The following is a 19,622-nucleotide window of genomic DNA, read 5'->3' as shown; positions in this document are numbered from 1 at the left end:
AAACTGATTTGTAGTGGTGCAATTCGAGACTCGATTCAATTATTATTAATATGGTATACAAAACAAACATATTTATATACATTGATATGAAAATTGAGATGTATTTCAATTATCTTGAGAATTGATACTTTTAACAAATTAAAATTTCACTTTATTTAATAATTATTACTATTATATTATATGTGATTTATTGAATGAAACTGTTGTAAAATTTTGATAAAGTACAAATACTTTACTTTTTTTAGGATTCTATAAAATAATTGTAAAATACATTCTTGAAGGCCGGCCAGAGAAAAAAAGATATTTCACCTTCAGTAAATAATAATGGACGCAACCCCATATATTTGGCACAATACAATTATGTACATGTAACTACAATGCTTCGATATATTTTTATCGTAATGTTAACAAGCGGATGTATAACATTTGCATATAGAGTTCAAACTATTATTAAAATGTAATATCATATAAATAAAAGTATGTATTCCTGCTATATCTTTCTATTACAAATTATTAAATATTATCAAAAAATTAATAATAACATATAATACATTAAAGGTTTGATCAAGAAAGTAGCGGGACTGCAATGATGCCAAAATAATGTTTGGGGACCTCGTCTAGTATAACTAACACTGGTGCCTACGGTTCATGATTTTCTTAATTCGAAATAAGTCGAAGTTGCATTTTTTAATTATCTTAGTTTATGAATTAATATTTGTTGTTAGCCAATAAAGTTTTGGCCAATAAAAATTATAAAATAAAAATTTATTGATAATATTTTTCTTGATATTTAGACCTCAATTTGTAATTGCAAGTTCATAGTATAACAAGAGATTTATGTAAATTGATATTTTTTTCTAAATTGGTGAATTTATAACATTTCAATATAATCTTACCAAACTGTATACACTGTTATGTGAGTGAATTATTTTCATTTGTTCTAACTAATTATGTTTATTTTATGGCCAATACTGCACATTATAAAATATAGTAAACACTCTACATGCAAACACCGATTTGGGACTGTTGAATTATGTACAATTGCTGATCATCATATTGAAATAAATACGTTATACGTTGAATACGTTATTAAGTTATGTTATAATGAAGATCAGCTACATACAAACTGACTCATCGTATAATATATATTCTGTAGCAGTCTTTGCGATTCATTATGTTGGGTTCCCTCGATGTCTTTGGGAATATTCGTTTTAGAAGTATCATCACGTCCTGCTCGATAACAGCGAATATAGGGCCAGCAAGAGCACGATCGGGCAGCTTCTGCTTGCTCCTTGGGAGCTTTTGCTTCCATGCTGCATGGCCGCTGGTTTCTCACCTAAAAATATAGATTCAAGCACGCCCCAACCTCAGTGTGTAATCTTACTATGCAGGACGTGAACATTGACACTATCTGGACGGGCGTTCGAAGGGACACAGGAGTAATTCCCTGAATGTCGGATTTCTGCACTGGGTATAAGTAACTCGCTGCCATGTCTTCCGTGCCTGACGGCAGCTCCTCCACCTAGATCGTAGTTTATCATTCTCTGTCCATGGTACCAGAAGATGTACTCCGGGACTTCAGTGGATTTCTGCAGGACACAGGTCAAGAGCAGAGGAGATCCTGACTTCACGATCTTATCCGAACCACCAACGATCTCAGCGTGTGCCTCTAAAGTAATCAAAATGTTTTTATAAAAATCACAGATTATATAAAAGAAATATAATTACCGACTAATTTTAGTTCAACGAAAATACTAGATGGCGGATGCGATGACACCTGACATTCGTAGATCCCTGCGTCACCTTTATCCACGTAGCGTATATGCAATGACCAGTCCTGAGGAAGTAAATCAAGCTACCTTAATTACAACACACATCTAACCAAGTGATACGAAGGAAAATAAACGAAACGAATTGAAAGAAACATGTGAGAAGGTTCAATATTCAGCGGAGCGTAAGTTTTCAGCGGCGTCGGTTATTCGGAAGAAACCAATCGAATGAAAAATATAAGGTTTCCATCATCTTTCTCCTGTTCGAGTTTTCATAATTTCCATTCGCATTTCATACACTTAATAAATTGCAGCAATGCGTCCCGCCGTTGCGATAATTATTCACGTAATAAAAACTTAATACCTTGCTGCCTTTTCCATTCCTAGCAAAGAACCTATTATCGCTGCTGTAAGTCAACAGTCCGAACGTAAGTATCTGGTAGTCTTTGATCCTTTTCCACGTCACCTGAAATTTAAGCCTCATTATTTATTGATGGTGATTACTTAAAGCTGTAACTTTTGTTGTTGTTGTCATTTCATACCGTGCAATTGCCAATGTCCTGTACTTCACAATGGAGCGCAGCTGTTGTCCGGGTTTGCGCCTCCACTAGGGTGTAATTAGGGCTCAGAAACAACCGGTTTTGTAGCTTGCTGATCTCCGGACCTGACCGGATCGAATTCGGTCCAGCATGTAACCTACTGCCACCCCGGCTCAATTCCGCAATTAGATCCTTTTGAACTTTTGCATACTGCGATTCTAGCAAATAAATAATATAATATTAGTTATGAAAACAAACATTTGATGTGCAAATTGTTAAACATAAATTTCTTTTAATATTCAAATAATTTTGGGGTCAGCAATCCGCGGCTCCGGAGAATACTGCTCTTTTGTTGACAAATTGTGCCTCCGGGACGCCGGTCAAAAAAATTTAAAATATGTTAAATGGAGTTTCAGAAATAACTCATCCACAATGTCATCAATTAAAACATGTGAAAAGTCCAAGTTTAATGATATACGACACATTATAAGATAGATTAAAAAGAAAATCAATATCAATATTTAAACGTTATTCGTATTTACAGAGTGTTTTTCATGCAAGAACCAAACAGTTTTTGATGGTATATGTGAATACATTTTCTTCATAAATTGCCATATTTTGTTTATATTTATACAGAAATATTTCCAAAGTAGAGATTGTTATATAAATGTTATTTACTGCTATTTAATAATGCTTCACACTAAGAATTTATGATTTATTTTATTTATTACAATGTCGCAAAGCCTTTATAATTCGATTTATAAATACGTATTAATAATGATTATTATATTTATAACTAAATTTGTGACTTAATATTTTTTCAAATTGTTCTCAAGGAAATGCAATGATCCTTAAAACTGGCACTCGGTAAACTTTTCCTGCCATTCACTTCAAAGTAAAACTACTTTCATCATCGACTCGAGTGCAACAATCTTCTGCTAAAAGGATTTCCATTTGCAGATTATCCGGCTTACAGTTATTTCAGTTTATTTCAGCCGAGAATCGTGAAATAATAATTTGCAATTTAATTTACAACGAGAATTTTAATTATGAACATTTGCGGTTGGCCACAGTTGAAATTCGATTTGTGGACCCTTCTAACCCAGTTTTCAAAGGTCGAAACTACGGGATCGATTCCATGCCTCCGGGTCTTTGGAACGTCAGTCGACATCTATGAACCGTCGACCGAACGACGTCCCGAGACAGACACTGACAAACTGTTTACGTAATATCAAGCGAACAGAAAATTAGTTGGCTAATAGTTTCGAAATTCTGCATGCTCCTAATGTGCTTTGAGAAGACATTTCGAAAAGTTAAACCGGAAATTACATTACGGTTAAATTACTGCAGGGCAAAATCCGAATGCACTTATATAATTTAGCGCTAGATGGAGCGCCAGTTCAGACTTTCTAAAGTTTTTAATTAAATTTCGCGGGAGAATTTAGAATATATTAAATAATTATTGCATTTAGAGTTTCGTCAGACTAAATTTCAACGTGGGGTAGAAAATATCATTTGTAATCAAAGTGAATTTGATTTAAATATATTTACTTACTTGCGGCGGATATATCCGCCATATACTTTACACGGAAGATTTCACTTATTCAAAGCCACTGTTGTGGCGCAGTCATGGAACCTTTGCTGTTAGTATCACAAAAAAACAGTTGAAAATTACCAAACAAAGTTTTCTTGAAAACAAAAGTATGCTCATTTGTGTTAAAATAATTAGAAATGAACTGCTTAAAGTATTTGATTTCACTTTTAGCTTAATTTGCATTTGAACATTTTTAAGTGAGTATCTATGTACATTTGATTACGTCTGTTAGATGCATCCTTTGATCATTTGAAATGGCCTCAGGTCACACACAAAAACCAGTCAACATTTTCAGTGAAAATAAACTAATGGGAAATTCATGTAGTTCAAATACAGCGTTTACATGAAACACGCGTCTGTACATTTCCAAAACCGAACACCAATCGAATGCACAAATTTCAACTAATTCTAAAGAATGAATGTACTAACTCTGTACTCAATCTCTAATATGAATCAATCCGGATTTATAAAGGGATTTATTTTACAATTTTCTTGTATAAAAAGTGAATAATTCTCTTTTAGTCTCGAAGTTATTCAAACTCAACAGTTGCAAAATTTAAGTATTTCTAGAAAAAAAGGAAACAATTAATTTTAATTGGTTTTTCGTTAAGGCCGCTTCGTTTGTCCCTCTGTGGATATTCCAATGCCAAACACATCGAACTGTGATTAAATTCTTTCACTTTATTTCATACCTAACTTCATTACTACCATTTCCCTTTCGTTGCCGCAATCAGATTTCGTGCAAATGGGAATAACTGCATTCCCATTGGTTCGATTGCAATTCTACAAAAAAAAAACACGACAAACAGCACATTCAAAACCAATCAATTACATTGTGTTGATGGGTCTTATTTTCTTCTTGCGCATACATTTATAACTAATTTGATGTAACCATACCCCAATTAAAAACATTAAACTTTAATTGTTAACAATAAGTCTGTTAAAAAAGACAATATCATAGCAATATCAGAACAATCATAGCTATATTTATCAAGATTTTCTAACAACTGTGTTTTTCTGGTTAATATTTTATATTAAGTATAATAGTTTTGGAATAAAATAGATATCAAAGAAATATACATTTACAGAAATAGAAAATTTTATTTCGTTGCATTTTTTCTTAAATTTAACATAATTTCTATCTTATATAGAATATACAATTTTTCACATTCATATATTTGTTTTTCGATATTTATTCTTATAGAGAAAGGCCATGTATTTGGGCAAGTTTAAACGCAATTGTTTGAAGACTCGTTTATTTAATGAGGTCTAATTATCGAATGTGGATTACCAAGCTCTGTATAGCCGAGAAATTAACATTCAATTACATGTGTGTTCCAATTCATCCGACAAACAAACCAACTCTTCGTGTATAATGCAGACTTGCTATATGATGCAACCGGTGAGAGAGAACTTTAATCCTCACTCACAGAGTGTGATATGATGGTATTATGGTATGTTTTCCGTAATACGGGCGGACATAACCACCCACGCGTTAATTATGTCCATGGTACAATATTGACTTAGGGGGTCGAAGAGATGTCAGTTGTAAAGCATACAGATTCTAGCATGCGGCTATAATTACACAGTGATAGGTGGATAGAGATATATTGGTGAGCACATGCACATTCACACAAACGCACATACACAGATAAACATCGAGTGATAGATACAGGGATGTAAATTCACCAGAGGTTTAGGAAATCCTAGTGCCGTCGCCATTTAATAACCGAACATCCTCCAATACTGTTTACACAATTACTGATCATTTCCACATCCTCGTACTTCATTGTATAGAATTTTCATTAAACTAATATTTTAATTAAAACATTTATTACCTATTCAAATTTATTATTACATAATTATATTAATAAAATTGAAAAGATATTGACCATACGTATTTCCGCTCTTTATTCCCATTAAATCATAATTAAAAAAAAATCAACGTTTAAGCTGTCAACTTGTATTTCAATTAATTTGTACTTTCGTCTTTTAGAACAAAGAGTCGTTTTTAAGATATTGCATGTTAAAACAAAAGTTCAAGGAGTCGCACGTAATACAACGATCGCCATTTTTGCTAGTGAAATTAATATAGCCATCATAGCCACAATCAGCTTAAGTTGGAGATGGGAGCCGCAGTCTATCATAAATAGAGCCTGCTCTAGGTGGAACCAAATTATAAATTATTTGGTAAAACTTTATTCATTTTATATTCCTTTTGCTAGTTCTGATCGCGTTGAGTGAGTACTGAATTCTGAGTCTCCGGTAGATTTAGTGTTCATTTACCCGATACTTTATTGCATCGAACTATAAATTGTTACAACTGTGACGGTCGGACTGTGGGTGTCGCACATATTACTTTACACAAGTAAAAATTGGGAGTTTTCCCTCATTAGTAGGAAAACTAGAACGAACCTTAAAATGCCAGAAGACTCCTTAGAAGAGTAGGAGCCGATTCCTATCGAGCCAGGAGAGAAAAGAAAAAGAGCGGTACGAAAAAAAAACGGAGATACTGATACCGGCTCTGGCAAAGAAAAAACAACATGCAAATACAAGACAAAACATAAACACAGATGAAAACATCCATCTCTAATCAACAATCCCTACTCAGTTCTAGCCAGCACATCAGCACAAGACATAGAAGATATCATTCCTAATAAAAACAACGAACCAAGAGAAACCCCAAAACCACCACCTTTCTTCATTCCGGACGTAGATGATATGAACAAACTGATAAAAGACCTTAATACGATTGGAAAAGATACGTATACGCTGAAACTAGTGGCGCCGAAGCAAGTGAAAGTGCAACCTACCACTATTACCTACAATCTAATATCAGTTTGAAAACAAAGCTATAAAAAATACTGCCACTGTTAAATTACGTTATCAGTGTCTAATATTTTTCCATTAACCATAGAATTGCATCATATTAATTATATTATTAATGTATATATTATCAATTGTTCCCAATAAACAACTGTATTAATTATAACGTTCAATTAAATTATTATATGCATTAAATAAATAATTAAGCAAATAAAATTTCAATTATCACAATTATCAAAATATGTTTAATTAATAGAAGTAATTATTATAAATAATTAATTTGTAATTACCTGCTTTGATCTATTTACTTTTAGTATTTTATATGCAAACTTAGAAGTTAAGACTGACTGAACAGAATATTTTTTAATTTATTTGCTTATTAACGTTAACGTTAGTAACGAGCTACGTAAATAAATGAAATGTACGTAGCTGAAATTTTATTTCTTTATTGAATTAATTTAATTATAACTTTCAATTAATTCATTGTAAATAATAGCTTATGTTATTACGAAGATATAAATTGAATTATGTGTATGTTAATGAGCTTAACTATTTCAAAGAAATAATTAACATAACGCAATTCCATTCGATTTGGTATTTAATCCTTGTGAATTTGATGTGGTTCGATGCTATTTTCTTTTCTAATTAAATTTTCTTAGATCTTCTCAATTGGAACTGTTTTCACTAGAAAGGTTTGCGCCATTTCTGGAGCATCCCGATTCGATTCGAGCAAGACGAGACAGAGCAAACGAGTTTAATCGTTTTGTCCTCAAGTTTTAATAGAGTCAGCAGCAGCGAGGGAATGCTGCAACGAGACGATTGTTTTTCTCCAATTCGTTCCCTTATTAGTGTCTTCGAGGGTACCTTAAGATCTAGTAAACTGAATAGTTTTCAACAAGTTTAGTTTTAGATTCACGATCTCCGATCCTGCATCGACCTGAGCAAACCACCAGAAACTAATAATATCCAATTCTGTCGCAACTCAAATCCGAAGTTCACTTCAGTAATGCTCATGCCTTATATAGAATCGAAATATATATATATAATACGTGCTTTAATTAATTTTATTATTTATTTTAGCACAACATTCGGTACAAACATAATAATGCTATCAGTTAATAAATAATTACAAGAAATAAATATAAACATTTAAATATTTACCATTACTGTAGCGTTATTTATTACCATATATTTTGCATATAATATACTTAAAACAACTTAAACTAATTTAGAATTGTAAATTACAATCTGCACATATTTCGTCCATTAATTTTAAGTGAAGTAAATAAACTTGGAAGGTCGAATAAATAACGAGTGAAATATTATAATTGTATAAATACAAATATTATAATGTAATATCAAATTTATTAAAATAAAACTATCAACTTTTAAAACTGGAAATGCGGGGCAACCACTTAACATCTTCATACTGACTGATGATTTGTATGTTTTAAAATGAATTATTTTATTAATAACCATCATTATATTTAACGGAGTTTCTCAGACTGGTTAAAAAATCATGAAAAGTAGATTGTGAAAATTGTTGTATCGTTTCATAGAAAGTTAAAAGTACTATAACAATTTTCAAGTACAGCGGATTCTCAAACTTCAAGAATCGCCCATCTGTGCAGAATTGTTCAAGAGGTTGATTGTGAGTGCCGGAACTGCATTTTCCGTTTCCACAATAAAAAATAATAAATTGAAGTGTCACTAAAATACATATTGAAAACATTAAACACATTCCATTGACTTTGAAGATTTTTTTTTTTTTAACTTTTATTGTTCATTCACAACCTGCCAACATCTCGGGCTATAAGTTGAATGTAATTGAAGAAAATAAGTTTATTTATTTACACAATTTATTGATTCATTGCGTCCGTAATATTTCTGCCATAATTAACAAATAATTGGTAATTATGTTTATTTGTGAAGAGAAATATTTTGTTGGATGTGACAGGAAATAGCTAAGTAAAACCTAAATGTAATTAATGTGTATAATTTGCAGGGTGTCAGCGCCCTCAGAGGACGAGGACAGAACAAGGGGTGGAAGGGTGGGAGGTGGCGATCAATTTGCATTTGTCAATTAATTGGAATTTCTAGTTTCGGGCGAAACGTTTTAGCACTAAAGCGCATAAATTCTCGAGAGGGGCCGATGCCGACATGAGCAGTAAGTAAACATGGGCTTTGCTTAAACACCTACACACAGAGCCCACAAGGATTAAATACAAAATTCCCCAATTTCAGGATATACCGAAGGAAAGAGAGTTTTTTTATCGACAAAAAAAGTAAAACGTTAACGAAAGCAAAATACACGTTCGAATGAATACATGTAATATCGGTTTACACAAGCCTTTCGGACGTTACAGATCCACATGATATATTTCAATTTGGAGTTAGCAAGTTGAGCTTGCAATTCTTTTGTTTTATATTCATGTTTATGCTTTATATCTTTACAGGAATTACACAAAATGGTAAATTACTATACAACTTAAGTCATTCGAGATCATTTATTAACCAAATCTTCAGTTACTTACGCTGCATTTCGTAACATCGTTACTTGCGTGGACTTTGTGATACTTCGTTAAATATAATGTTAGTTGTCAATTTATATAATTATATAAATTGATTAGATTAAGGAAAAATAAAATATATTACCTTCTAAGCATGTTCATTTTAAAAATGTAAAGCTTCATTTATTCTAAATAATATTTAGTTAGACTATCGTCCATATATAGATAAAAAATAATTCATTCAAAGTTGTTTAACATACTTCACATCAGCAAAGGCTTCGGGCAATGCCATTTAGGAATGTTGAAATGTGTAGCAAACAAGCTTAGCGCATGCATTGTCTAGTCTTAATTAGTTATGAATTTGTCTGGCGCGACGCCGAGTTTCCAGTCTCTAGTGTTTAAAAGGGAGTTCAGGGCGACATCCATTGTATCCTGCCGAGGAGCCGAGATGGTCTCGCCCATTGTTTTATTCGCAACTCCATTAAAAATATTATCATTCATATTCAATAAACCCCATTATTGTTCGTCTGCGTTGTGTATGTTGCCTACAACGTCGCTTTTCATTGTTTCCAACGATACTGCTTTCATTTATTATATAAACATGCAGAGCTGCTTTTACTTCTGCCAGTGTAATGTATACTATACTTCCACCATTGTTTTCAAGAATTCACCTCAAATTAAAGACGAGAACTTACCATGAACATAACTAAATAAATTCTAGTAAAGCTTCATTTAGAAAACATCATATTTAAAGTAATTATAATCTTTATTTTATACTCTTATTAATGATATAATCTTATCTTCAACTTATTTCTTGTATTTTTTTGTATAGAAGTCTCATATTAAGAATAGAGAGGCTGAGCTAATAATTATCATCATCTAATTTTTTTGCGTTACTTTAAAACCAATTTGTCACCGGTTGCCTTTGAGTTCACAAGGCTTGTTTGGTATCGATTTGAATCTCTGTCAATATTGTTTCTGTTTAGAATTTTATTTGGCATATAATAAAAACACGTAAGGGCCAGAAATTGAAGAGACAATTTTGTGATATTTTATGTTGTTTTAACTTTATAAAGAGTTGAAGCTTTCCATATCATCTACAATATATATGGATATACCATAAATTCTCTAAAGTTCTAAATGATTTCAAAATGAATGATCTACTAAAATTAGGGAGACCTTTTAAGATCGATAATTATTGACTCTACAATGAAAATATAGAATATTGATTAAATACATATTGGCAACGATGTTTAAATTATGAACCAGATATAACTTTATTGGTAATTCTTTTTTATAATAATTTAATTCCAAATAATTCCTTCAGATGCCAAAGTTATCTGATAAATAATATATAAGTGAGTTTGCAAAGTTATCAGAGAGCAGCGGCGAGTGTGTTTGAAGACAACTGAGATGTCTTTAATAAACTAAGATGCACATTTCCTCGGCAACGTCGATGATTTTGCTGATTGTTATTTTTATGTTGCATATGAAGTGGATTATAGACAAAGTTTCCGCTTGGATTTTAACAACGCCATTAAATGCATAACGTTGTTAGGTATGCCGAGTGCATGGAAATATTATTGGTTTCATAAGAAAGTACTTGTAAATGGGGGAGAGGCGTTACTTTTGAGTGTGATGCCAAATGCAGACATACTTCTGTATCTGATATTTTAAAACGATATTAGCATCGTAAATCTATCATCCGAGACGTATTTTTGTTTGTATGATTTGCTAAATAATGCAAGTATTAAGTACAATTATTGTAGAATAAAAAATAGTTGAGGCCCAAAAATACTAAAAACAATAATATTGTAAATACTATAGAAAAATGTCCGCCACTGATTACAATTCAGGTGTAGTGTGGTATACGTAGTTACAAAATCATTATGTTTAATTAAAAGAATTATTAACTTTAGAATATCCCTATACTGGATATTCTTGAAAGTATGGATAACCAATCATAATACATATATCCTATTGATTCTACAGTTAGCTTATTTCATTTACTTATTATATTTTTATGTCGCGAACAATATTACAAAATTCTTCCAAATTCTTCTACGCACTTAATAAACATAAGAAAATGTGAGATAGGTATTAAAAGGTTGACGACCCTCTAGTCGAAATGATCTAGAATCCACCTAAAACTATTGATCTACCTCGATCAGATATATAATTATAAACAGCCAGAAATTTACTTAACCTTAACATAGTTAAATATCTTATATCTTAACATATAACGTCATAAAAGTATTGATTGATTCTTGACGATTTCCAAGAAATTATATAATTCCAACTGCAATTATAGAGTTACATAACTGGAATTTAAATATATTAAAAATGAAGAACAGTGTTATGTTGAATAAATATAGTAACCATTGCATTTTATTAATTTAATAGACTTATTAATGATTATTAATTACACAAATTTGTTATTTCATTAATTTTTGTAATTAGCTTATTGAAATGAAATTATTTGTATTTTAGAACTTTCATATCGTCCATGAAATTATTATTAAAAACCATACGCCGAGGCTTTTCGAAAAGTGCTATAATTTGTAGTTGAACTCGTGCTCATTTTCTTAATTACATTCGCAGCAGGTGCTTTTCAATTGCACACTTCTGTTGCTTTGATGTGGCTTTTTGGGTCGGCCAAGTTTGTTTTCTAGCTGGTCTTTGTTTTCTTCATTTTGCTTGTCCTGCAGTCCTGTATTATATTTTTTTTGCGGTGCCTCGTTAGTGGGTCGACTGACGCCCTCAAAGGACTCTCGCCTTCCGTCTCGTGGTTTCGACCCTTTTCACGCACCAGATGCATACAGATGTAACCAACTATTTCAATGGCGCTCCACGATGGCCGTAAATCAAAAAACCCTTGCAAACCAACATTCTTTCAACGCCGCATTTAAAACAGCATCAAAACAATACACGACATGTTTAAAAACACAAGCGACCGACCCTGTGCAACCGCATATTGTTTTTGAGGGCACATTTCTGTAATGGACTGTAAATGCGATATTTGATACAATTCGAGAAAACAATAAGTCCTGAGATGTGAAAGAAATATAGATGGAATACCGTTGACATAAATTTAATTAAACTCAGAAAAAAAAGTAATGATATTTGATCGCATTCGTTGTATGAAATATTCCATTACGTTCAAATTGAATTGCAATAATATTTCATAATTCAAATGATGAATTTTATTAAACATACAATGTGAATAATATCTACTTCCAATTTATGTCTTCATATGTGTTAGAGGTAATGTATCATTTTCCAGACATTCTATTTTATGTCAAGACGAAGGCTTAATTGACATATATATATATGGTCAAAAAAGTGACTATAATAAACCTATCGTTATTTTTATTAAAAGTCTAAAATCTTTTTTTTTTATTATAATAAAATAGTAAATAAAAAAAAAATTGATTAATTTCCAGTTAGAGTTTTTAAGAAATTGATATAATTCAAAAACAGGTTTTTTAAACCAGAAAAGATAAAAATTTTGACACAAAATCGTCTCTGGCAAAACACGGGAATAATTTTAATTGTTTATGACTAACAGAAAATCGACGGCAATAATTTTAATTTGTGTTGAAATCTGAAATTAATTCTAAATTACTACATTTTGTAATCACACGAATTCAATAGAGATATTAGTAACACTTCTCTTTTATTTACAAAATCCACAGAACGTTTGGGCAAAGACGTTTATCGTATTTCTTCCCCTAGCTTCAAAAAGTGAGATCATTAAATTATCTGGACAAATATTATCAAGATTGTATCTAAATTATTCAATAGAAGAAGATAGAATAGATACTATGATAAAAAAAAAGGCGAAGTAGAAAAATCATTGCTTTAAAATATGCTATAAATAATGAAATTAAGTCTTCAAGAACCTGAATAAGTTATTTAGAAAATCTCTCCTTTTTTTGTGAAAATTAAAAAAACTGTTTTTGGTAAAAGTCGTTTCTTTGTAATAAAATTCATTATAATCTCATTTACTTCAAAAGAAAGTCATTGATATTTTTAAATATAAACAACGAATTATACTTAGTTGCGTTATATATAGCACAAACGCAAATACATTGAAGAAATTCGTACATGTAGGCGTATAATAATGTTATAAGTGTAAGCCCTAATTTCTATTTATATTCTTAAGAGTCACGAAAAGGTCGTCGACGACGTCCCTTTTCCGGGTCTTTCCTTTGATGAATGGAACTGCATGCAATTTACGATCGAGTTCAGAGGACCGGAAATAAGCGACAACCACACGCCCACACAAAATTGGTTTTTAATTTATTTATAAATCGGCATCACAGCCTGATGAAAATAGTTCCAATATTGCCGCATTGCAGATCTGCGAAATCAATTTGCAAAATGATTGAAAAATAATGCATTATAACGATTTTGCATTGATAAATAATAGCACTAATTAGTTAGATTTTCACCTGAGATATAAATAGTGTTGATTTCTACTGCAATTCGAACCATTGCACCAATTAAGCCTGAAACTTGAGTTCTCAAGCATGGCTTCATACAATTTGCAAACTCGTATATACCTTGTGAAAACAACTATAAATGGATGTTATTGAAAGAGTTAATTTTAATTTAAATATAATAATAATATCAGTATTGCAATAGTAACGTAACAAAGTAAACATTTTTATTTAAAAAAACAAAAAGACTATTGCCATATAAACATGTTGAATAATCGTTATATTTTCTAATTATTATTGTCGCTAAATATTTGTATTAATTTTCCGAAAATTTGCATACAATGGATTTGTATCTCCAGCTACCCCATCAAGTATTAATTAATTTTAGGAAATAAGTAGTGTCTCAGATAATTTGTCAGAGTATATATGGATTATATTCTTGCGGATTACACATGAAATCGCATGTTTTCGTGCAATACGCCTTTGGCACTGGAAAACTGGAATTTCTATAATCCGTCCACCCCTTTACTGGGAGCGCAGCAACTTTCTGCACGGATTACAATCTGATTTAAATTAATCCTGAGGATGTCGCGCTGAAATATATATACACAGCTGATAGAAATATGTATAGAAGCTAAAAAAAAAAATTATGAAAAAAAACACAAACATACAGTGCACCTATCAAATATATAAATGTATGCTTTAAATTAACAGTTTAATATTATTTTATAGGCATAAATGAAGAATTGATGTTATTAGTATATTAATAAACATGTTTAAACAGTAAGTAGTACGCATGGGTCAGAGTGATCCGTCTGATATTTGTTTTTATTTGCATTATATTGTAATTTAATTGTGTTGACTTTCTATCTACTCCTGTATTTTCAAATGCACTTTTCAGTAGGAGCAGTAGCGTCTGTAGAAAATACGTTCTTAAAATATCATCAATATTTGAATTTCACAGTGTAATTATTTGGTTTCCCATGTACCAAAATGGTGATAATCAGTAATGCTGATATGCAGTATGCCCCACACTAATTCTGTTAATGATAATGATAAAAAAAACCTGAAATCATATATCATACTAAATCAGGTGCATGAACTTGATGAAAAATGTGCGAATGGCTTTATTTCATTGTATATTAAGTATTGCTAGTGTCAACAGTAGAGTTTAATATAAATTATGACCATTGGGAAAGAAGAATTCTAGGTATTCTTAGATAAGACGATTGAGACGTGCGTTGTGTGAACTATATATGCATGATCTAATACGTAACCAAAAGATTCCCTGAAATCTTAGAATTTTGATTGCAAATATGATACAACCTGTTTGTCATTAAATGATAAGAATTCATATGTGTTTATTGTAAAAATCAATCGTTTGGTCTATTTTTTAAATATTTAATAAACGGGTCATTTTGACCCATAGGTAATACATTAGAGGATTATTATCAATAGTAGTTAAGTTACATCCGAAGTACTTGATAAAAAAAATTGGTAGTTTTATTTGCATGTATAAATGTTGAAAATATCTACGTTTTTTATTAGTTTTGTTTTTAAATATATTGTATGCTATATGCTTTTAAAATGAGCATCCAAATATACGAGTATATTTAATTAAATTGGCACAGACATATGAAACAGATTAGTGCTGAAGTTGGAATGAAAACCGTTGATTCCCCGCCAAGCATGCGAAATCAAGAAGACGAAGAAATTACGTAAGTTGGACTCTGTTTTATGGCATATAACTTTGGCTGAGGCAGATACGAATTCGTTCAACTATTTTAGTGCCGAATTGATTTTCTGTTTCCTTTACTGTGCCGAGACAAATTATACATTGATAGGAAGTATTGCACATACATAAATAATTTGTTGCGGCAAATGGAAAATGTTTGTATAAAGCACATTCAGATGTCGATTAAGCACACTATCGGTATTCTGAGTGGCGATCATGCATTTTATGCAAAATTTTGAGTTTCTGACCATTTGTATTTTTGTTTTTACTAATTAGTTAGTTTTTTTTTTATATAAAACCACTACTCGCATGGCGTCTGAATGACTCTGCTAAGAATATTTTGCTGTTAATCCTTCAACGCATTACTCTAAAATGGCGTAAGGTGCTAAAGAAGATTTGTATTCTCACGTGAGTAATAGAAAGTTAATGGAAAAAAGTATTAAAGATAATGGTTTAAGTTATCTAGTTTGTTGTCAAAGATGTTTGGTAGATCATGTTGACTTGCTCTAATTATTTGATGCATATATATATTTGCTTAGTACTTAATCCTAGCTATTTGTAATACTTAATGTGCTAAAGTTCGGAGTGGTTCTTGTTATTATTATCATTTAGGTTAATAACATTCTGTTTTGTTTGGGTTAATTTTGTATTTTGTATATATATATATATACACATTTCTGGATTCAATTAGGGGATATTTAGTTAGCAGTAGTAGCTTTACCTGGCAGAAACCCTCGTCTCCTTGAATGGCGTGCATCCGAAATCCCTAAAGCTGCTATTAGGGCCAAAAGCAGCGGCAACCCAGCAAGCTTATTCATGATAGCCAACCCGGTTTCCTACGTGAAGAAGATTCCCGTTTCGCCTCACACATCACCCGACTACTATAAATTGCAACTGTCCCAGCAATGTCCAGATGCAAATCACATCCCACTTCTCAAACGACTTGTTGATCTGGATGAGAACAAAACGAATCCCAATCAAGCATTGGATCTACCTGCAACAACAACATAACATATTTAATAACTTTTAATATGAAATTAAATTCGAAAAGTCATTTTTTTCGAAATGCATGTATAAACACTAATACGCAATTAGTTCGGTTGAGCGTTTTAATAAAAGAAGTAATAATACTAAAAAGCATATTTGAACACAAGCGTACGAGGGCTTGGTTTTTGATACACTCAACTTGATGAAAATATATCCGATATTACAATTTTATTGAGCTATAAATAGAAATCAAGTTCATAATTTCCAATAAACGGATAATTTATTAAAATTGCATTTCCTATCAGGATAAATATTACCTATACATTTTACTATATTCATTATATATGCGTAATAATAAAAAAACATAATTTATTGGCCAGAAAATAGTAATACAAAAAAATAAGTAAATCAGAATTAATAAAATATGAATTAGGGAAAACTGAGAAATCCTAATCCTAAGTATAAACAAATAAATAAATAATGAATTCTAAAAAAGATAACGACATTAATAAATCAAGTGCATAGACCTTGGTCTTAGTTAATTTTAAATATAATTGAAAAAAATAATATATAACTATTTAATTTTGGATTCGAGACATTCGGAATGGGAATTGAAGTTGATTTTGGATCAAGAAACTAAAATGTGCATGAATTTTCATTGTTTCAACGATTGCTTTAATATTTTCAGACAATAGTTTTAGTAAATCATTTTTGACAAATTATTGAAGATCTCTAATTTTGGTGATGGTCGAATTGATTTTCCGTCCATCAAATTTTAATTAAAACATTTGCAAAATAACATTCAATTTCTGTGTCAAAAAAATAATACAGAAATTACAGATATTTTTGATAAAAATTTACTAACAGCAGTATACATTAGTGAGCATTGATATTGATGCTAAATAATATACAATTCTATTATGTTGTCATACTGGAACAGACGTACGAATTTTGAATATTTTATTGCACTCTACTCTTGTGCTGAGTGAGAGTCACTGGGAAACTCCAATCCTGAGCCCAGAAATCCGAGTGAGTGAACGAGAACGAATTGATCGAGCAAGAGAAACAGTTTATAAAAGCGTAGAAATGGGGTTTGAAATTATTCCACATCTTTGTTATTCAGAAAAATAATTCGCTTGGAATACATTGCGTGAAAAGAATTGAAAGCTTTCAAAGCGTCCTTTCAGAAAAAGATTTTTTTTAAACGATGTTTCTGCATGTGCAGATGGAATTCTATTTTGTAAAATATAGACTATAAATCAATGCGGACAATATTATTTGATAATATATGTATAAATGAAATGTGTCACACATCGAATTGCATAATATGAATGATTATTTGATTTTCATATTTTTGTAATAAAAGCATTGAATTGTTATGTTTACCATGTTGGAATTTTAAAGCTTATTTTGATATTTTAATAACGGAAAGTGTTCGATTTGAGTCAAATTTTTTTATGCATTTCACAAATTATTATTGATTTTTTTATGTAATATTGTTGTGTATGTTAAATTTTTCAAATTAAATTTCTAATAACAGAAATGGTGCAATATCAATATTTGAAACAATGAATTGAAATACAATAAAAAATAGACAGAAAAAAGTTATTGTTTCATTGTTTGCGATTTACAATAAACCAACATTTTTATGAAATTTTGGAAATTAGTAAATATTTATTTATTTATTTAATCCTCTGTTACTCGCTCTACATTTCGTAACATTGTTACTCGCGTGGCGTCTGAGTTTATAAAAATGTAAAAAGTATCTTCATCATCACTATTCTCGTTTGTTTTTTATTGTTTGTCTACGTCTGATTCCATTGGTAATTTTTGTAAAATCTCTGCATCCAGTTCATTTGTACCCATTGGCGTCTTACAGACGCCGCGTGAGTAACGTAGAGTTGACAATACTAACTTGTATTATATTTTCATTATTAGATTTATGTTTCATTTACATAGTATAAAATTGCCAATTATAATATAATAATTACTTTATAAAAAATCACTTCGAAAACTAGTTACAATATATATTGCAATATTCTGAAATTAGGCTTTAGTATTTTAATGTTTATTTTAATACTTAAAATTGTTATTGATCTATCCAGCAATGCGGCACAAGCAAATTGAATGTTTAATACTAAAGTGCTCGTGCTATTAAAATTAGTTCTAATAGTGAACTTGTGTCGAGGGTCGTAAAAGTGATTCATACTGGTTTCACCAAAAGTGTACTGTTACTAATACTAATGCATCACATATTTCCGACGTTAAAGAAAATATACAAATAAATGTCTGTACAATATAATATATTTCAATGTTACGTCAAATGTTAATTTCTCAAAAAATGTCTTAAAGGGTATACGAAACTGCCTCCTCGAAAAATCTTGATGATATGAAATCCTCTTGTTTCATTTCATTTAGAATAAAGTTATTAGCTTTCCGATAATATTAATTACTGCTAAATATTTAAAATTATATAAAGGGCTCATTTATTCAACTACTTTAATCGTATAATCCTGTATTGTAGAGAATATTTAGGTAGTATAGCTAAATAAATTGTATTCGAATGTGTTAATATCTGAGTGAATGATTAACATTGGGTATCACCAGTTATGTAAAAAATATTTTATTCAAGAATTTTGGAATTAATATTATTTATACACCTAATATAGTGTACGTATTTCATATTACTACCAACTAATCTTCTTAATAATAAAATGTAACTATTATCAATGTATTCTTACCAAATAATGACATGAACGTCAAGCAAGAAATCCTAATTTCAATGATGAAATGTTCTTCCGTGAGCGCGAAAAAATGATTTCAAGTTATGCAATGGTGTGGGGTGAAAGCACTCGCGTGTGTTCACGGGGTAAGAGCGTCGCGACGACTGGCGTCGCCGCTCGTAAAACGCGCTTGCGGCCTCGCGGGGTGCTAACCCTCACGAAAACTACTGGACCCCCGAACGGAGGCGGCAGAAGCAGAAGCCGCCCCCTGCTAATTATCAACCCCGGCAAGTAAATGGATTATTAAGATATACCTTTTTTTTCCTACGAGGGCGGCAGATTCGACGAAGAACTACTATGCAACCCTTGGAAATTCACTCATACTTTTTTTAACCCTAAGGTTCACGTCCTCCAGTCCCAGATCCATGCTACAATGCGCAATTTATCAGCGAAACGTAATTCTGCCCACTTCAAATACACACACACGGATTCGAAGA

General features: G+C 31.2%; 1 protein-coding gene across 1 annotated transcript; it reads right to left on the bottom strand.

The window, feature by feature from the left end:
- Positions 1-727: 727 nt before the first annotated feature.
- LOC108567827 (contactin-3-like) lies at positions 728-19,277 on the bottom strand. Its single transcript, XM_017928521.1, has 7 exons — positions 19,144-19,277; positions 16,137-16,409; positions 2,312-2,526; positions 2,134-2,235; positions 1,729-1,837; positions 1,385-1,669; positions 728-1,336 (listed from the first exon to the last, which is right to left on the bottom strand). The coding sequence occupies exons 2-7, from the start codon at positions 16,231-16,233 to the stop codon at positions 1,224-1,226; spliced, it is 921 nt and encodes a 306-aa protein (XP_017784010.1). The 5' UTR covers positions 16,234-16,409; positions 19,144-19,277; the 3' UTR covers positions 728-1,223.
- Between the last annotated feature and the right edge of the window lie 345 nt (positions 19,278-19,622).

The sequence above is a fragment of the Nicrophorus vespilloides genome, unplaced genomic scaffold (assembly GCF_001412225.1).
Source record: "Nicrophorus vespilloides isolate i.1.1-1 unplaced genomic scaffold, Nicve_v1.0, whole genome shotgun sequence".
NCBI lineage: Eukaryota > Metazoa > Arthropoda > Insecta > Coleoptera > Silphidae > Nicrophorus > Nicrophorus vespilloides.
The sequence above is the reverse complement of the archived record's forward strand: the minus strand, read 5'-3'. Positions and strand labels throughout refer to the sequence as shown.